The sequence below is a fragment of the Panthera leo genome, chromosome B4 (assembly GCF_018350215.1).
Source record: "Panthera leo isolate Ple1 chromosome B4, P.leo_Ple1_pat1.1, whole genome shotgun sequence".
Classification (NCBI taxonomy): Eukaryota; Metazoa; Chordata; class Mammalia; order Carnivora; family Felidae; genus Panthera; species Panthera leo.
Window position 1 is genome coordinate 42,780,245 of NC_056685.1, and position 20,858 is coordinate 42,801,102.

The window sequence follows — 20,858 nt, forward strand, 5'->3', positions numbered from 1 at the left end:
CTTGTGACCAACGTCTCCTTATTTCTCCCCCCCTCAGCCCCTGGAAGCCACCACTCTACTCTGTTTCTCTGAACTTGGGGTTGTTTTTTTTTTTTTTTTTTGATTCTACATATAAATGAGATCAGGGGCGCCTGGGTGGCTCAGTCGGGTAAGCATCCGACTTCGGCTCAGGTCGTGATCTCACAGTTCGTGGGTTCGAGCCCCACATCGGGCCCTGTGCTGACAGCTCAGAGCCTGGAGCCTGCTTTGGATTCTGTGTCTCCTTCTCTTTCTGCCCCTCCCCTGCTCGCCCTCTGTCTCTCAAAAAGAAGTAAACATTAAAAAAAATACATATAAATGAGATCATACAGCATTTGTTTTTCTCTGACATTTCCCTTGGCATAATGCCCTCAAGGTCTGTCCATATTGTCATAAATGGCAGGGTTTCCTTCATTTATATGGCTTAATAATATTCCACTGTATCTATATACCACATTTTCTTTGTGCATTCATCCACTGAAGGGACCTAGGCTGTTTCCATGTCTGGACTATTGGGAATAATGCTGCAGTGAACAAGGGGGTGTAGATACCTCTTTGACATTGTGATTGAATTTCCTTAAGCTACACACCCAGAAGTGGAATTGCTGGATCATATGGTAGTTCTAGTTTTAATTTTCTGAGTAACGTCCGTATTGTTTTCCATTGTGGCTGTACCCACGGTATTATTATCTTACCTTTGAAAAAATGGCAGGGGTCCTGGGTGGCTTAGTAGGTTGAGTGTCTGACTTTGGCTCAGGTCATGGTCTCCTATCGGGCTCGCTGCTGTCAGCGCAGAGCCCTCTTTCGACCTTCTACCCTCTCTCTCTCTCTCTCTGCCCCTGATCTTCTTGTGTGTGCTCTCTCAGAATAGAATAGAATAGAATAGAATAGAATAGAATAGAATAGAATAGAATAGAATAGAATAGAATAGAATCATTTAAAAATGGCATTCCGTTGTCTTTCTCCTTCTTGGTTTCTGATGAGAATTCAGCTACCTTTCATGTCATTGTTCCTCTTTGTTAATACGTTGTTTTTCTCTCTCTGCTTGCAGTATTTGCTTTTTATCTGGCTTTCAGCAGTTTTGTTATGATGTCCTTAGGTGTGATTTTCCTTGTATTTATCCTGATTGGGGTTCGTTGAATTTCTCCTATCTGTCCATTTCGCACTAAGTTTGGGAAATATTCGATCATTAATTCTTCAAGTTCTTTTTCTGCTCCACTATTTTCTCCTGTATTTCTGGGACTTCACGTACAGGCATTGATGTCGTCCCACAGGTCACTGAGGCTCTGTTTATTTATATATTGTTTTCTTTATATTGGGGTAATTTCTAGCCATCTGTCTTCACATCCCACTGACCTTTTCTTCTGTCCTCTTCAGTGTGCTGTTAATCCCATTCAGTTGGGTTTTTTAATTTTAGTTTTTTAAAATTATGGATATTATTCTTTTCTGACTTAGAATTTTACTTGGCTCTTTTTTACAGTTTCTATTTCCCCACTAAGGTTCTTCATCTTTTTATTCACTGGGACTATATTTTCCTCTTGCTTTTGAGCATATTTATATGGCTATTAAAGTCTTTGCTAATTCCAACACCCTTGTCATCTTAAATTTCTTTTCTAGTTTTTTACTTTTCTCTGCGCTGTGACCCACGTTTCCTTATTTCTTTGCGTTGTAATACTCTTTTACTGTATGCTGGAAATTAAATATATTGCATTATAGGGAGTCGAGTTATGTTGTCTCCCTTAAGTGAAATTTTTATTTGGAAATAAAGTCATATTTATAGAAAAGTTTCAAAGGTGGTACATAGCATTTTTTTCATACCCTTCACTCCATTTCTTCTAATGTTAACGTTTTAAGTAATTGTACTTTTGTCAAAACTAAGTAATAATAACTGCTCTATTATTGACTAACTTTGAATGTCACCAGTTTTTTTATTAATGCCCTTTTTCTGTTTCAGGATCTAATCCAGGATATCCCCTGGCATTTAGGTGGGTTTTTTTTTTTCTTTAATTTTTATTTTTGAGACAGAGAGAGACAGAGCATGAGCGGGGGAGGGGCAGAGAGAGAGAGACACACACACAGAATCCCAAGCATGCTCCAGGCTCCGAGCTGTCAGCACAGAGCCCGACACGGGGCTCAAACTCCTCAACCGCGAGATCGTGACCTGAGCCGACGTCGGAAACTCAACCGACTGAGCCACCTAGGCGCCCCCAGGTGTTTTTGGTTTTTTTTAAGAGAGAGAGAGCTCCTGTGCATGTACGTGCAGTGGGGTAGGGGCAGAGAGAAAGGGAAAGAGAGAATTGTAAGTAGGCTCCATGCCCGATGGGGAGCCTAACGTGAGGCTTGATCTCGCGACCCGTGAGATCATGACCTGAGCTGAAATCAAGAGTCGGTCACTTAGCTGACTGAGCCACCCAGGTGCTCATGCATTTAGGTTTTATATTTCCTTAGTTTTCTCTGGTCTGTGGCAGTTTCTCAGTATTTCTTTTTCGTAATGTTGATATATTTAAAGGGTACTACTCAAATACTTAGTACTTCTCAATTTGAAGTTACCTGATTTTTTTTTTTTTTTTAATCTTTAGACTGTAACTATGGGTTTTGGTACAATGTACCACAGTAATTAAAGTAGCTTTTTCATTGCATCATATTGGGGGTACATGATAGCAACAAGACTTATTACTGGTGGTTTACATGATTAACCCTTTTTATATGATAAAGGTTGTGTTTGCCAGGTTTCTCCAATGGAAAGTTACTGTATTCCACTACCCATATGTTATTCTTTGGAAGTGAGTCACTAAGTCTTTCCAATGCTTAAGAGGAAGAGAATTAAGTTGAACATCATGATGGGGAATGCCTGCATATATTATGTGTAATCTCTGTATGAAAGATTTATAACTTCTTCCTCATTTATTTATTTATTCAATCATGTGTTTTAATTAGTGTGGATTCAGAGGAGTGATATCACCATGATGGCAGATTAGGAGACAGACCCCAGTCTCTGTCCCCTCCCTTCCCCCTCCAAAGAAGAACAATTAGACGGTTATCACTAATGAAAATATCTCTGAAAGATTCTAGGAGGCCACTTAGGAAAGCATCAGCAACACAGTGGGGCAAAAACACTTGAGAATAACCACACAAAAAAGGTAGGAAGAACAGTTCCATCACCCACATATATACAATCAACTAATTTCTGACAAAGGCATCAAGAATAAACAATTGGGAAAGGATGGGCCCTTAAATAAGTGATGTTGGGAAAACTATATCCACATGCCAAAGAATGACATTGTACCCTTTTTTAATACCATATATAAAAGCAACTGAAATAAATTGAAGACTTAAAAAGTAAGACCTGAAAGGGGTGCCTGAGTGGCTCAGTCAGTGAAGCTTCAGACTTCAGCTCAGGTCATGATCGCACGGTTCGTGAATTCGAGCCCCGTGTTGGGTTCTGTGCTGACAGCTCAGAGCCTGGAGCCTGCTTCGGATTCTGTGTCTCCCTCTCTCTCTGCCCCTACCCCACTCGCTCTCTGGTTCTGTCTCTCTCTCAAAAATAAATATTAAAACAAAATTTGAAAGGAAGACCTGAAACTGTAAAACTCCTGGTAGAAAATGTCAGGGAAAAGGTCCTTGACGTTGGCCTTGACAATGTTTTTTTGGAATGTGCACTAAAAGCACAGGCAACAAAAGCAAAAATAAACAAGGGAGGCTAGATCAGATTAGGTCGTTTTTGCCCAGCAGAGGAGACAATCAACAAAATGAATGAGGATATAAATTGGTACAGCCACTACCAAAAACAGTATGGAGACCCCTCAAAACATTAAAAATGGAACTACCACATGATCCAGCAATCCCACTTCCGAGTATATATCCAAAGGAAGTAAAATCACTATTTTATTTTATTTTATTTTATTTTATTTTATTTTATTTTATTTAAAAAAAATTTTTTTAACGTTTTATTTATTTTTGAGACAGAGAGAGACAGAGCATGAATGGGGGAGGGGCAGAGAGAGAGGGAGACACAGAATCGGAAGCAGGCTCCAGGCTCTGAGCCATCAGCCCAGAGCCCGATGCGGGGCTCGAACTCACAGACCGCGAGATCGTGACCTGAGCTGAAGTCGGCCGCTTAACCGACTGAGCCACCCAGGCGCCCCTAAAATCACTATTTTAAAGAGGTATCTGCACTGTCACAGTGCACTGTCATAGTAATCATAATACGGAACAGCCTTAGTATCTGTGGGTAGAGAAAATGTGATATACAGTATAACCTTGGATTGTGAGTCACTTGTTCTGCAAGTGTTCTGCAAGATGAGCAAACATTTCTAATAAATTTTAACTTGATGAACGAGCAATGTCGTATGATTACAACTGAGCCAATGGTTCTTCTCTCTCTCTCTTGCTGTGGGATTATGGGTGATGGTGTCCCGTGCTCAGATGCTCAGTTTCAGGCCGAGGTGTTTTTCAGTGATTTTTCAGCACGTGGAAGGTGCCCATAACTGAACACTAGTGTATTTTTTGTCACTTCAAAGCACCTATGGACAGTCCTTTAGTTTTCCATACCAAGAGTAAGTTTAGGAACGCTTTGCTTTTTCTAGGTCAGGCTGCCTGCACATATAGACCCTTTCCTCCGCTGCCTTATTGTCAGTTACATTAAATACAGTACATGACAAGAGTTTATTCATACTGCCCTGTAGTCAACACCCATGCAAGCATATACAGTGGCCCCCATGCAGAAAAAGGTTGGAAATAAAGGCGGTAAGAAAAAGGAGATGATTACGGTGGAAGTTAAGGGAATTATCGGGAAGTATGAACGAGGTACGTGAGTGGCCAAAATTGGAAGATTTTGTAAAGAAGTCTATGTCTGCATCTTGTCAGCAGAGGAGGAGGAGGAAAAGGCGGAAGGAATCCCTCACTTCAAATGAGATTAGGGAGATGTGTCAAATGTGGGAAACAGTGCAAAATTGTGTGGAAAAGCACCACCCAAATAAAGCTGGAGTAGTGCGAGCGATGTATCTGTTTAACGACAATGCAGCATCACATTTCCCCGAAATCCTCAAAAGGAGGCAAAAGCAAGTGTTATTGGATAGATTCCTTGTTAAAGAGGCACAAAAAGAAAGATTCCATTGAGCCAATAGATAACAGTGATTCCATTAGTGATAGTTAAAGTTGTCCTACACAATAACCCTCCGCTCTCTTGTCTCCTTCTCACCAGCCACGAAGGTTTTCAAAGGTAAGTTCAGGTTAATTTGTTTATTTTTTTTTATATTTTGTATGTTCTTTATTATTTTGTATTCTATTACAGGATTGTAATCATTTTTATATGAATATTTTTTGGGTTGTGGAATGGAATCATCTGAGTTTCCATGATTTCTTATGGGGAAATTCTCTTTGATATACAAGTGCTTTGGATTACAAGCATATTTCTGGAACAAATTATCCTCACAAACCAAAGTTTTACAAACGTATGTGTGTGTGTATGTGTGTGTGTGTGTATGATATACAAAATTATTCAGCCTTAAAAAAAGAAATCCTGCCATTTGCAACAACACAGATGAAACTAGAGGATATTATCTATGTGAAATAATCCAGACCAGAAAGAAATTTCTCATATCACTATTGTGGAATCTAAAAAAAAAAAAATGTTGAGTTCATCATAACAGAGTAGAATGGTCATTAGCAGAGGCTAGTGAATGCGGGAAAAGGGGAGACATTATTGATCAAAGGGTATGAATTTTCAGTTATAAGATGATTAAGTTCTGGAGACCTATTGTACATATAAACAAACTGGTCTGTCTGTATAGTGGAATATATTCAACAATAAAAAGCAATGAATTATTGATATATACTACAAACACGGATGAGTCTCCTTTCATTCACAACTTGGGAAAGATGCAAACTAATCTACAGTGGTAGAAGGCAGATTAGTAGGTGCCTGGGTGGTGCAGTCAGTTAAGCACCTGACTCTGGATTTCAGCTCAGGTCATGATCTTACGGTTTGTGAGTTTGAGCCCTGTATTGGGCTTTGTGCTGATGGTGTAGAGCCTGCTTGGGAATCTCTTTCTCTCTCTCTCTCTTTCTTAAAATAAATAAATAAACTTTGTTTTTATAAAAAAGGCAGATCAGTGGATGCCTAGAGAAAGGTGAATGGGAGGGGCAGAGGAGTAGTACAGAGTGCACAAGTAAACTCTTAGGGGTGATGAATATGTTTATTTCCTAGAGGGTGGTGATGTTTTCACTGGTGCATGCATGTATGTTATTTATACATCAATAAAGCTATTAAAGGGGCACCTGGGCAGTTCAGTTGGTTAAACCTCTGGCTCTTAATTTCTGCTCAGGCCATGATCTCACGAACCGTGAGATGGAGCCCTTCATCGGGCTTTGAGCTGACAGTGTGGAGCCTGCTTTGGATTCTTTTTCCCTCTTTCTCTGCCCCTCCTTCTCTCCCTCTCCTTCTCAAAATAAGTAAATAAACATTAAAAAAATTAAAAAAACAGGGACACCTGGGTGGCTCAGTCGGTTAAGTGTCCAACTTCGGCTCAGGTCACGATCTTACGGTCTGTGAGTTCGAGCCCCGAGTCAGGCTCTCTGCTGACTGCTCGGAACCTGGAGCCTGGATCAGATTCTGTGTCTCCCTCTCTCTCTGCCCCTCCCCCTCTGTTTCTCTGTCTCTCAAAAATAAATAAACATTAAAAATTTTTAAAAATTAAAAAAATATAAGCTATTAAGAAAATAACATAGGGGTGCCTGGGTGGCTCAGTCAGGTAAGTGTCTGGCTCCTGATTTCGGCTCAGGACATGATCTCACAGTTCGTGGGTTCTAGCCCCGCATTGGGCTCTGTGCTGGCAGTAGGGAGCCTGCTTGGAATTCTCTCTCCCTCCCTGTTTGCCCCTCCCCTGCTCTTGCTGTGTGTGTCTCTCTCAAAATAAAAAAAATAAACATGAAAAAAATTATTAAAAAAATAAATGAATAAAAATAAAAACATATACTCGGGGGATGCCTGGCTGGCTCAGTCAGTAGGGCATGTGACTCTTGATCTGGAGGTCGTGAGTTCAAGCCCCATGTACAGTGTGGAGCCTACTTACAAAAAGTAATAAAATGAAATGAAATAAAAAAATGTATATACTTGAAATTTGCTGAGAGAGTAGATTTCAAGTGTTCTCACCACCCCCCGCCCTCCCACACGAATGGTAACTATTGGAAGTGTTGGATGTGTAAATTCGTTCGCGGCAATCATTTCACAATGTTTATATCAAAAGTTCCACATATATATGCTTTAAGTATATACAATTTTAATTAAAGATACATGCAGATAAAAAATCAGTGAGTATGAATTCATAGCTGTTTTTTCTTTCTCTGAGTTATAATCCCATACGGTTTATTCATTTTCTTGCCCTAATTGTTTCATTTTTGGCCATCGGGAGCATTGTCAGGTTGGTTCCTGTGTCCTTCTGACATGACCTCATCTTGCCTTTTTTTTTTTTTTTTTTTTTTTGGTTTTAGTTTTTGAGTACCTCCTCCTTTTCTAGCACTAAAAGATGCTCCAGGCTTATCTTGGATTTTCTGTGCCCTGACCCTAGAATTAGTCATTTCCTCAAGAGGCCCTGTTCTTATGTTGCTGCCACAGCCACCTTCTCCTCTTCTTTCTTCTTCGTCTTCAACCATCTTAACCATTTAAAAAAAAAATTTTTTTTTTAACATTTATTTATTTATTTATTTAATGTTTATTTATTTTTGAGACAGAGAGAGACACAGCATGAGTGGGGGAGGGGCAGAGAGAGAGGGAGACACAGAATCAGAAGCAAGCTCCAGGCTCTGAGCCATCAGCCCAGAGCCCGACGCGGGGCTTGAACTCACGGACCGTGAGATCGTGACCTGAGCTGAAGTCGGACGCTTAACCGACTGAGCCACCCAGGCGCCCCAACATTTATTTATTTTTGAGACAGAGAGAGAGAGAGAGCATGAACAGGGAGGGTCAGAGAAAGAGGGAGACACAGAATCTGAAACAGGCTCCAGGCTCTGAGCTGTCAGCACAGAGCCCGATGTGGGGCTCGAACCCACGGACTGGGAGATCATGACCTGAGCCGAAATCGGACTCTTAACCGACTGAGCCACCCAGGCGCCCCAAGCATCTTAACCATTTTTAAGGGTGCGGTTCAGGAGTGTCAAAATGTTCAATGTTACAGACTTAGTATTTGTGTCCCCTTCCACCCCCAGAGTCCTATGCTGAAACCTTAATCTCCAGCGTGGCTTTATTCTTTCTTTCGTGATGGGGTCTTTAAGGAAGTAATTAAAGTGAAATGTGGTCATCATGGTGGGGCCCTGATCTGAGAGAATTGGCATCCTTATGAGAAGAGCCACCAGAAAGCTTACTTGCTAGCTCTCTTGCACACGTGCACTGAGGAAAGGCCATGTGAGACCAGTGTAAGAAGGACAATGCTGCCCCCCCCCCCCCCCCCCCCCCCCCCCCCCCCCCCCGGGGGGAGTTTTCACCAATTCTGCAGGCACCATAATCTTGGACTTCCTGTGTCCGGAACTGTGAGCAAATAAATTTCTGTCGTTTAAGCTACACCGTCTGGGGTCTTTTGTTATGAGAGCCTAGGCAGACTAACACAAGCCTGTTCACACTGTTGTACGACAGATCTCCAGACGTTTTTCATCTTGCCGCACTGAAACTCTGGAACCATTAAACAGTCCCCCACTTCTCCCTCCCCCAGTCGCTCCAGCAATCACCACTCTATTTTCTGTTTCGATGAATTGACTACTGTAGAGACCTCATATAAGTAAAATCATAGAGTATTTATTTGTCTTTTTTGTGTGTGTGTGATGGGCATATTTCACGTATCATAATGTCTTCGAGGTCCATCCATACTGTAGAGTGTGATAGGGTCTGCTTCCTTTTTATGATTGAATTATATCCCATTTTATGTATAGACCCCCTACGTAAGGGTGTCCGAATTTGTTCTCACAGGCAGCTAAATTACTGGTAGATCTTTTTGATTCTGATCAGCACCACACCGCCCCTCAGCAGCGGCTTGCAGGGTCTCGTTCTCTGTTTGTGCGGCCCACCTTGACCGTGGTGAATTCCCATGTGGTTTTTGGGGCACCTCTCTCTGTAGCCCTCTCTTGCCAGTTACCCTGCCCTGCACGCCCCAGCCACAAACACAGCTCAAAACTGTGCCTCTCTGCCTCCTCCACTTAAACTGCTGCTCTGTTTAGAATTTGTTGTCCTGCTTTGTGCCAGAAGGTGGCCCTGGGTAGAATGCCGGTGACCCCAGTGCTCGCCTTTGTATATTCCGTTCTCTCTGGGATCGCGGTGCTGCCCGTACTCCTGTGCCTGAAAACAGTTGCCTCGTGTAGTTTGTTATATATAGTTTTTTGGCTGAAGAGCAAGTCCAGTCTTACCCTTGTGGGAAGCAGAGCTATGTTAGGTTTTTTGTTTTTGTTTTTTTTTAGATTTTTAAACGTTTTATTTTCTTTTTTTTTTTTAAATTTTTTTTAATGTTTATTTATTTTTGAGACAGAGAGAGACAGAGCATGAATGGAAGAGGGTCAGAGAGAGAGGGAGACACAGAATCCGAAGCAGGCTCCAGGCTTTGAGCTGTCAGCACAGAGCCCGATGCGGGGCTCGAACTCACAGACCGCGAGATCATGACCTGAGCTGAAGTCAGACGCTTAACTGACTGAGCCACCCAGGCACCCCGTTTTTCTTTTTTTAAGTAATCTCTGTGCTCAACGTGGGGCTCAAACTCATGACCCCAAGATCATGAGTCGCATGCTCTACCAACCGAGCTAGCCAGGTGCCCCACAGCTATACTAGTTTTTATTAATATCCTCTCCCTGCTTCTCTTTCCTCTCTTCTCTCTGTATACGTTATGTTTTGGCATACTCTTACGTAGAGTTTCAATTCCATTTCTGTTTTCCCTACTTTGACTTTTTATTAACGTTTCACCTATTAGAAATACGTTATTCACACTTTAGTATATATTTATGTAATTCATTCCCCCTTTTGTAGTTGTTTTTGAATATAAAAATACGAGAACAAGGAGAGAAAATTTAATGGAATTTCTGACCCTGTGACGTGTAAAGACTGAAGCACAAGTGGGAAGATGTTTGGGGGCACGTGGGGGGTGGGTACAGCATTTTCACAAAACATGTATCTGGGAAGTAGTTCATTTTCCCCATGATGCCAGGCACATACACCCAGCAGTCCATTTCTCTTGTCATATGTCACTAACCAAAGACTCCAAGAAACAATGAAGTTGGTCCCATTTGGCATGCATCCATTTTCTCAAAAGGAAATAAAGCAAATACAAAATCTGTAACTAAGAACCACTCTCGTTTTCATTTGTTTCCATCGCTGAAATTGCTGGACTTCAGAGCAACTTTTCCTTGTTGTAGAATTATGTGAGATGGGAGTCAATTTAATATGTATTTAATGAGTCTCTAGAGCGTATGGTAAGGCAGAAAAAAAAAAAAAAAAGAACAACCGAGTTTAGAATATTAATTTCGTAGGCAGCTCCAGATTTTGAATCATTTCCTGAAACATTACTTCTGCTTATGTCATGCTGGACCATTTTTTTTTCTTGAAAAAAAAAAAAACAACTTGAAAACCTCCAAATTTCCTGCTAACAGTTAAGACATTGGGCTGTTTCCTTATTGACATGTGCCTCTTCATACTTCTATAATTTTACTCTCTCGATCGCTTCTCAGCCTTTTGGCCAAGATCAAGTGTATAATTTTACTCTCTCAGCTGGATGTGAATGACATTAGATAAAGATGATTGACAATGATATTTATTCTGTATTACAGTTGTCTACTGAACCTCCAGCCCAGAATGACTACAGACCACAGGAAAAAGGTGAGTTAATCAAGTTAGTGTGCAAAACCATGGAAGTGACCTTAGACTAAGGAATGAATGGGATGCAGAGTAGGTTTAGAGTTGAGGATGCAGAAAAATCGAGGGCAATTTGAAGGGTAATTTTGGTTCAGTTGGCAGTGCAGACTTGAAATATGAAAATCTGCTCTATGGTCAAGGATCTGATCTTAGCTAGGTCTCAGGTACATTTTTTTTTTTTTTTTCCCTAACTGTTCACTTTTGTGAAACATCTGTGAAACCCAAGCTAAGGCAATTCTGTTACTCTTTATTGCTCCTGAACTAAAGCAAGAACTTCTTTAGTAATGTTTGGAGTAACCTTGGACCAGCTGTTTAAATTCTAAGCATCTCTGTTTTGTTTCCTGACTACGAAATCAGGAGAAAGACACCAATAATGTTGCTAATGGATAGTAGTAAGAGTTTCTTAGGAAAGAAACTGACTCACATGTCTAGATCCTCATCCCCCCCCAGTATTGTGCCCGAATGGTGACAGGGGTAGGAAAAAGGTATCAAGAATACTGCCGATAAATATTCAGTGACTCTTTGGGGATTTGAGGATGAAAAAGACATTTTTACTTGGAGCCCTGCGAGAACACTTTCTGAGACAGGCAGATAATAGTTAAGAGTGAAAATTAGTATTTGACTTTATATCTTAGGCAATAAATTCCCACAAAGTAGGTTTTTTAGTAGAGCTTAATAAACTTTCTCTCTTATTATTACAATTTTTAGTGTGGTTCTTTGAAAGCATTGCTGTAATTTGCTAAACGATTCTAGTATACTTGGACATTTAGGTTTATTTCTCATACTATAAATTATATGGCATTGAACATTTACATTTATATATATAATTCTGTCTTCTGGATTATATGTGTACTGATTTCTAAGGAATAGAAATGTTAAGGCAAAGGAATCTATATACTAATGTGTGAGTGCAAGGTCACACAGTGGTAAGCTGAAACCTGAATATAATTATCTTGATTTCTAGGCAAGTGGTTTTTTATTCATATACAGTACATATTGCACATTCTTATTTACTGCCACTATGTTCCTTACCACACTAGCTTTCCAGGGTGCTCTCCTTGGGCATAGGATAATAGATGAGGAGCTTTCAAATGACATTAAAAATCTCTGTACAAAATTATTACATGTTTATTATAGAAAATAGGGGAAAAATGAAAGCAGATACAAGAAAATAAAAATCACTAATAATTTCACATCATGGCGATAGTTACGATTACTATTTTGATCTATTTTTGCCTGTCTATACTGAGCCTACTCTATGTCCTCTACTAAGAGGCTTTTAATATGTATGTTTTTAAAGTAAATTAAAACACATTTTAAATTCCGCTTAATTTCTTGAACTGGGCTGTGGTTACACAAATACAACCGTGTTTTGATACAATTTTTCATTTTGCATGACATCTAAAATCAACATTTATTTTATTAAGTATTTTACTATAGTGCAAGTGTATTTTTTCGTGTTTTTGGGTGTGTCCATCCAAATATTTATCGTGCAGAACTCTCTCATTTCATTTTTATTTATTTATTTAAATTTCCTTTTTTTTTTTTTTTTGGTATTTATTTATTTATTTTGAGAGCGAGAGAGAGCACAAAAGGGGTGGAGAGAGAGAGGGAGAAAGAGAGAATCCCAAGCAGGCTCCACACTGTCAGCGCAGAACCTGATGCGGGGCTCAAACTCACAAACTGTGAGATCGTGACCTGAGCCAAAATCGAGAGTCGGGTGCTTAACTGACCGAGCCACCCAGGCACCCCTGAGCCCTCTCATTTTAAAGATATCTCTCACCAAGAATTTCTTTCTTTTAAGAAGTTCGGAATGCTTCATGGATATACACACATGTCTACAGGATAATTTGTCTAAAATTTAAGCGGTAAAGTGAGACCCCAAGTAGAGTTAATTTCCAAATTTCCAAGTTAAAGACGACCAAATAAAGGGATCAAACGTAGCACTTAAATTCCTAACTTGAGACATTTTTGTTCTTTACACTAACCCATACACTGTCAGACTATGAAACCGCTGCGATTTTGAGATAAAAGTTTGGGTTAAGAAAAATGTGCATTTTCCAAAGGGAGGAAAGTACCATTCTTAGACATAGGTTATATGTAACCTAGTTAATATGGAGTGGTGCACTATTCTTAAACATATCAACCTAAACTCATTGTTCTTTCAGTATACGTGCTGCTGATGCGAGCACAACCCATTGTGCTCTCAGAAATGACAGTTTACAAAGCACTTCTGAGATGTACTTTATTTTATTTTCATTTAAATTGTAGCTACTTAAATTTTGACTGGGTACTACCCCACATGGTTCCAAATTCAGAAGGTGCAAAAGAAAACAAGGTAAAAACGCCTCCCTCCTATTTCTATCCTCAGCGACCTAATTCCCCTCCCTAGAGACAAACAACGTTATCAGATTCTTGTGTCTACTTTCAGAAATACGAGCATACGTTGTTCTGTAAAATATTTCTTTCCCTTACCTATATATCTTGAAAACCACTCCGTACCTGTAAAAAAAAGCATGTTTTTATTCCTTTTTTAGAATATTCGTTTTATGGGTATATCAAAATGTATTTTAAAAAAGAAAATGTAGTTGACCGGTCTTTTATTGGTAGCCCTTTAGATTGAATTTAGTTGTTTTCTTCTGCAAATACTATTGCCATGAATTGCCTTATAAATACGACACTTTGCACATGGGTGAGGATCTGTGGGAAAATATCCTCCAAGAGAATTTGCTGGACCAAAAATCACCTTTGTGATTTTTGTAGACATTGTCAAATTGTCCTTCAAAGTGGTTGTACCAATTAATATTTTCACTGCTAAAGCATGAGACTATATAAGCCACAATTTCGAAAGAAAAAAATATTCTGTTTTTTTAAGTTTAGTTATTTATTCTGAGAGAGAAGAGGGGGGAGGGGCAGAGAGAGAGAGAGGGAGAGAGAGAGAATCCTATGTAGGCTCTTTGCTGTCAGCACAGAGCCCAACTGGGGGCTTGAACCCAAGAACGGTGAGATCGTGACCTGAGCTGAAATCAAGAGTTGGACGCTCAACCAACTGAGCCACCCAGGCGCCCAAGAAGAAAGTATTCTTTTTTTTTTTTTTTTTTAATGTTTATTCATTTTGAGAGAGAGAGAGACAGAGAGAGACAGAGACAGAGAGCACGAACAGGGGAGGGATGGAGAGAGAGGGAGACAGAATCCTAAGCAGGCTCCAGGCTCTGAGCTGTCAGCACAGAGCCTGATGCGGGGCTTGAACTCAGACTGTAAGATCATGACCTTGGCTGAAGTTGGACGCTTAACCGACTGAGCCACCCAGGCGCCCCAAGAAGAAAGTATTCTTAACTTAACAAATGTAATATGTTGTTTGATAAAGATGTGGGTTGTTACTCTAGACTTTAGAGCAAGTCCCTGATATCCAGCAAAGAAACTAGGCCAGATTTGTTCAAGACTTCAGATATCCTTCCTTGGCCTTTTCTTTTCCTTCAACCTTTATTGTAACTCAGGATTTTGTTTTGGGTCCTGTGCTTGCAGTTTCTTCTCCCAGGTTCCCTCTCTCGCGCCATGTGGCAATAGCTTTGGGACTTCTGAACGCCCTTCTTATGTGTTTGCTGCTTGTCCCGTGGATTCTGTGCCAAGGTGAGTACTAACTTTAAGTGAACATCTTTTATTTTACCTACTGTTTAAAAAGTTTATTGATTTAAGTAATCGCTACACTCGACACAGGGCTTGAACTCAACGACCCTGACGTCAGGGGTCTCCATGCTCTTCAAGTTGAACCAGCCAGGTCCCCCTATTTGACTTATTTTGTGTTATAAAAGCAACATAACATAACGGAAATTTTGAAAAATGAAAAGTAATGCCAACAAAATAAATCACCACTTGTATAAACGACATTTCCTGGGTACAGTCCCCTAGTCTTTGACTACAAGCATTTATGTAAATGTTTATTCTTTTAACAGAACTTCTGTCAAGTCCTCTAAAATCTTCCCCACCTTTTTTCTTTTTTTAAAGTAAGTCTGAGTGTAGTTCTGATCATTATATGCTTGTAATTTCGTATATTGCTTTCTAATTTTATATTATATCATAAACACTTTCCTACCTACTACCATATTTATCATGATAATCAAATTATAATTATATCATTTGGGTATTAATTTTGTATTCATTGTGCTTGGCTTTTCACATAATATATCCAACAAAATTTAATTAAATATATTCTGATTTTTTTTTCCAATTAGACTGCTTTCACATTTTCTAAAATGAAATTTTCTAGATTTAATTCTTCTAGGTCCTTAACTGTGCTGATCCAGAAAGCCCTTGGTTTACTGTCTCACAGTGCAGAGTTTTGACTTAGGTTATGTTATTGAGATGATCGTTAGTGACAGATTGTTATATACAGACTTTATCCATTAGGACTCTAAGGGTTCATCCCTGGGACTTCTACCTCAGACCCAAGTCTTTTGACAGAAAGAGACTCCAAGGGAAGTTGGGAATTTTCTCATTCATTCTGGGAAATGCCACAGTTGTGCAGAAAAAGCACAAATCTATAAGGTTCCAACTTTATAGCTTGATCCCCAGAACCCTATATGGGTCCCCCGCTAAGCCACAGAAAAGTTGTCCAATGTTGACATTGAAAAGTACTGCCTTCCCTACTTTTAACTCCCCAAATCTACACTAGATATGTAACCTATTAAGCAATTCTATATCCACACATGTGCTCATTTGACATAATGGCTCACGCTTGCCTGCTGTGGAGTTGTGCCTCTGCAGAGTTTATACAAATGCATTACGTGGAAGTAGAAAATCCATAGAATTATGGAATCTTGGCTGAAATTACCTTGAAAGCTTGCTCAGTTCTCTTTCATTTTCACAGACCTGTAATCGAACCATTTTAAAGGGGTGAGAGTGTTCTGTATTTAAAAGAGTCCTGTGAGGGGCGCCTGGGTCGCTCAGTCTGGTTAAGCATCTGACTTCTGCTCAGGTCATAATCTCACGGTGCGAACACAGAGCCCGGAGCCTGCTTCAGCTTCTGTGTCTCCCTCTCTCTCTGTCCCTCCCCTGCTCTCTCTCAAGAATAAATACACATTAAAAAAATAAAAAAAAAATTTTTTTTTTAATGTTTATTTATTTTTGAGACAGAGAGAGACAGAGCATGAATGGGGGAGGGGCAGAGAGAGAGGGAGACACAGAATCGGAAGCAGGCTTCAGGCTCTGAGCCGTCAGCCCAGAGCCCGTCGCGGGGCTCGAAGTCACGAACTGCGAGATTGTGACCTGAGCTGAAGTCAGACGCTCAACCGACTGAGCCACCCAGGCGCCCCTCAAAAACATTTTTAAGAGTCCTGTGAAGAGAATTGCGTTCACTTTTCACTTTCGCATCTTGATATCCATCTCTATTGGAAACATTTTTTTTTTGATAAATTATTTTGCTGAAGTATAAGTCTTTTGTCTGATATCCAGGGATGATAGATCACTGGATATTTGTGCCAAATATTTGCATTTGTGCTAAAAGAGAAAACCTCTATCTTTCACTCTAGGTAAGCTTGCCTTTTCTAGCTTCTGTCCTTTTCTTTTGACTCAACCTGGGGTATCAGGTTGAGGTTGGGCATTCTGGAAGATTCTGCCTGATTTCAACCATGTATATTATGCAGCTACACAATGTGTGCACTGAACCTACGTAGACAGGCACTGGTACAGATAAAGTGGATGCATCGTTATTTTATACGGTGTGTGTATGGCATGAGGGCATAAAGACCTCTAGCGCAAGTAAGGTACTCTGTCCACGGTCCTCAGCCAGGTTGTATGTGTTTCCCTACCTGCTTCTTTAGTCATGGTCCCATGCCTGTGTCGTGGAACGGACAGGAGTAGTGATGGAGTTGGGCATTGCGAGGGTTTTAGTTTGAGGCCATGCACTGTTGTGTGTTTCTCTAAACCTTAGTCTGAAAGACGGTGGGGCAGGGAAGACAGTGGGGCCGCCATATTCTATTTATCTCCCATTTCATCCCCGGGGCCAAGTGGTCTATAAAGATGTGAACCAGGTCCTCTTCCTTTCCAGGTTCCACTCGTGCCAGTTGTCCTAGTTGCCCAGACTTCTGGGTGAGGTATGGCGACTACTGTTACTACTTCTCAGTGGAGAAAAACAACTGGGATTCTAGTCTGGACTTCTGCTTAGCTGAAGACTCCCATCTCCTTATGCTTACAGGCAACCAGGAAATGGTAAATGAAAACACTTAGCAAACGTAGGGGTTTTTTGTTGTTGTTGATGAGTGCTGCTCCAGTGTATCATGTCTCCTCTTTTGAGGGACAGAAGGAACATTCTTCTCTTTCTCTCTCCTGCTCTCTCCTCTTTCTCCTTCCTCCTCCTCTCCCCCTGCCTCCCTCCTTTTCCTTCGTATTCCTTACCCTTTCTCTCCCTGACCCAGCAACCCTCAGGTGTGGACACCTAGATGTTTGCAGACTCAGGTGTGTGTGTAGGTGTGTGTGTTGGAGGAGGAAGGATGGTGAGTATTACAGACAGGAATTAGGCCTGAAATACAGGTCGAAGGAAAAGAACGCATTAGATCCAGAAACAGATGGGTCCAGCACCCAGGAGGCATCAGAGTCCTATGCAGGAGCTGGTGGAATTTCGAAGGGCGTGGGGGAGAGAGATGATGGGGGACAAAGAGACAGTGGCGAGGGCTTACATGCCTTTTTCAAGAATTTCCCTTCATTCATTGGAATCCAGTAAGTTCCAGGCTAGGAGACGGTTGGGAATGATGGGGAGGGCATGGGGAGGAAGCAGTTCCAGAAAGCTGGGAAAGAAGAAAGGAGGGGGGGGGGCGGGGATCTTAACCTCCTTGCAGGGCTAAGCTGGGCTAACCTCCACTTCCTACTGGACTCTCAGATCCTTTCTGTCCACCCAGGAGTCTCCGGGAGGAGAGCTCATTGTTAACCCTAGAGCAGCTCCAGGTAATAGAAGGAGTTGACATCCTGAGGTAACTTGAAAGCCTGACGCAGGACTCGAAGCCGCGTACCACGAGGTCGTGACCTGGGCCGAAGTCGGGTGCTTAACCGACTGAGCCACCCCGGCGCCCCTGATTTTTGTGTGGTGATAATTGTTTTACGTATTCTCTTTTGGGTAGAATCAAGTCCCAGACAACAGTTTGTTCAGAATTGAGCTATACCTGTGGAAATAACGTTGTGTGGTGACACACACTGACTACTTTGGTAGCATTGTGTACCACGTAGAGCTGTCCGGTCACCATGTTGTACATCTGAAGCTAATGTCACGTCGGGTATCAACTATACTTCAAGTTAAAAAACAAAAACAAAAGCATTCTTTCGGGAAATTCAGGGAGGTAATCATTCTGACGCTGTTGAAGAGAACATATAGTCCCTACATTTTTCTACATTCCTATTTTGAGAAAAGACGGAAGCATCTAGATTCCTTGTTTTCCGTCAAATGAGGAATGCTGTCATTCCTCTGAAGTTCTGCGTGGACTCTAACTCCAAATCAGTCTCTCTCTGTGACTTCCCTTTCTTGTATGCCTTTGCCAAACCACGTGGCAGAATGCACCGGGGTCTATTCAGGAGATTTTATGGCATCTGATAATAATAGCCTTGCTTTCTGGGCCTTTTGCAGCAACCGCTGTTCTCACCGTGATATAGCTGCAGCGGAGGACGCGAGCTGACTAAAGTCAATAGCAGAAGTGAGCAGAGAGCTTGCAACATTGCAGGGCAAAGACTGGTAAATAGAGTAGTGAGTCATAATGCGAGACCCTGCCACCGAAAAGTGTGGTATGGCAGCTATTATAAACGAGACATTGTGGTAATGAGAGCTGAGGAGGAAAAGGGCAAAGGCACGGAATATCTGGGGCTTTGGGATATTTCTATTTCTCTGTGCTCCTCCGAAGGAATAGAGGGGGTATGAGAGGGATTTTTGTCTGTCTTTACTTTCCTTGAATCCTGCCTCTGCTGTTGAGTGAGCTGAGCAGAGTTAGATGGGCTACATTTCCAAAACTGGCTTATTTTCTCTTAAGGCCCCTTGTTTCAGGTCCGCGCTAGAGAGGGTAGAAGGCCCCTAGCAGATTCAGTAGCAATCACCGGGAAGTTTCGCTTCTGACATTCCTGTGGAACCTTGCTTGATTCTCGAGTCTCTTTTTCTTGCCCCCAGCTTTTGTCAGATTCTATAGAACCAGAATCTGGCTTACCCTTCTGTCTTAGATCAGTTACAGCAAAGTGAATAATAATAATAATAATAATAATAATAATAAGAAGAAGAAGAAACTAACATAAACTGAGGCTTTGCCAAGTGCCAGATATTTTGTGTATATTATTCTCAATCTTCATAGCCCATCCTACGAAGTCAAGTTCAACATCTCCATTTACTGATGAGTGTGTACTTGATGAATAACAGTTAGTGAACAAGTAGAAGCCTACAAATCTGGCAGACCTACACCGTTTTTTTCAGAGTCGGATTTTAAACTCCACGTCAGCCAACCTTTTGAAGTCAATTACGGGATTATTGTATTGGATGGCTTCCGGATCCATCCTGTGTGTGCTGAAGAATGAGATGACTTTTCCTATTGTCTTCTGTGCCTTTTCTTTTTCTTTTTCTTTTCTTTTTTTAAATGTTTATTTAGTTTTGAGAGAGAGAGAGCAGGAGTAGGGGAGGGGCAGAGAGAGAGAGGGAGACACAGAATCTGAAACAGGCTCCAGGCTCTGAGCTGTCAGCACAGAGCTGGATGCGGGGCTCCAACTCATAAACTGTGCGATCGTGATCTGAATCGAAGTCAGATGTTTAACCGACTGAGCCACCCAGGTGCCCCGTTCTGTGCCTTTTCTATTCACGTTCAGAAAAGTATTTGAATTTGAAATCCGGAACGTACATTACGTGACTCTTAGGATTGAAATATATTTTTAAAATTTTTACTATTTTTTTATTTAAAACATTTTTAATGTTTATTTTTGAGAGAGAGAGAGAGAGTGAGCATAAGCAGGGGAGGGGCAGAGATGGGGGGGGGGGTGGACAGAGGATCTGAAGCGGACCCTGGGCTGATAGCAGAGAGCCCAATGCAGGGCTTGAACTCATGAACCGTGAATCATGCATGACCTGAGCTGAGGTCGGCCACTTAACCAACTGAGCCACCCAGGGGCCCCTTAAATATATTTAAAGTAGTGAGATGCTCACTTATTATCTCTTTTTTCTATCTTGCACTTAAACATTTTATTTTTGAGAAAGTAATTACAAAATGGAAATGGAATTGCTCTGTTATTTTGGTTTTCCGTTTACATTATGGCACTTCCTCTTTGTTCTTTTTCTTGCTCTTTGAATTGCTCTTTAGATCTTTAGATATATCCAAATTCTTGATTTTTTTTCATTAGGCTCCGTTTTTAGGATGTTAGCATTTGTTTCTTATGGTTGTTGGTGTGTTATTTTAAAATATATTTTGACTAGAGCTTACCCGGTGGGAATACTTTGGTTTCTTTAAGTCTATCCTGATGCCCCTCACCCTGTAATACCTTTCTCCCTCATTACCATCATTGGGGATTATATCATCAGACTCTATTCTTTTAACAACCTCTCATTCAGCTTTAACCATCGGCCCTCTCAGGGTTTGTGACTTTGAGATTGTCTGTCTTCCTCCCGAACTGTTAATACTAGCTTTTCTTATATTTAGGGTTTGCATCTAAATATTCTCAAGATTTCCTTCTTTGGATACTGAGGTACAAACACTATGATATCATGGGCACTCTCCCTCCTATTTTAAAGTAGAATCAGGTAACAGAAAGTTTTTAAAAAAAAATTTTTTTTTAATGTTTATTTATTTTTGAGAGAGAGACAGAGTGTGAGTGGGGGAGGAGCAGAGAGAGAGGGAGATACAGAATCCGAAGCAGGCTCCAGGCTCCGAGCTGTCAGCACAGAGTCCGATGCGAGGCTAGAACTCACGAACCGTGAGATCATGACCTGAGCTGAAGTTGGACG

General features: G+C 41.0%; 1 protein-coding gene across 3 annotated transcripts in view; it reads left to right on the forward strand.

Moving 5' to 3' along the window:
- The window catches only part of KLRG1 (killer cell lectin like receptor G1), a 35,068-nt gene that overhangs the window by 6,917 nt on the left and 7,293 nt on the right, over window positions 1-20,858 (forward strand). The window contains exons 1-5 of one of the 3 annotated variants that reach the window (XM_042945760.1): window positions 1,983-2,003; window positions 5,222-5,239; window positions 10,819-10,867; window positions 14,429-14,533; window positions 16,950-17,110. In XM_042945760.1, coding sequence (XP_042801694.1) covers window positions 14,497-14,533; window positions 16,950-17,110 — 198 coding nt within the window. In that variant the 5' untranslated portion in view covers window positions 1,983-2,003; window positions 5,222-5,239; window positions 10,819-10,867; window positions 14,429-14,496. Of the gene's footprint in view, window positions 1-1,982; window positions 2,004-5,221; window positions 5,240-10,659; window positions 10,868-14,428; window positions 14,534-16,949; window positions 17,111-20,858 lie in introns of those variants that run through there. The other 2 variants (XM_042945759.1, XM_042945758.1) reach the window with 2 other exon arrangements.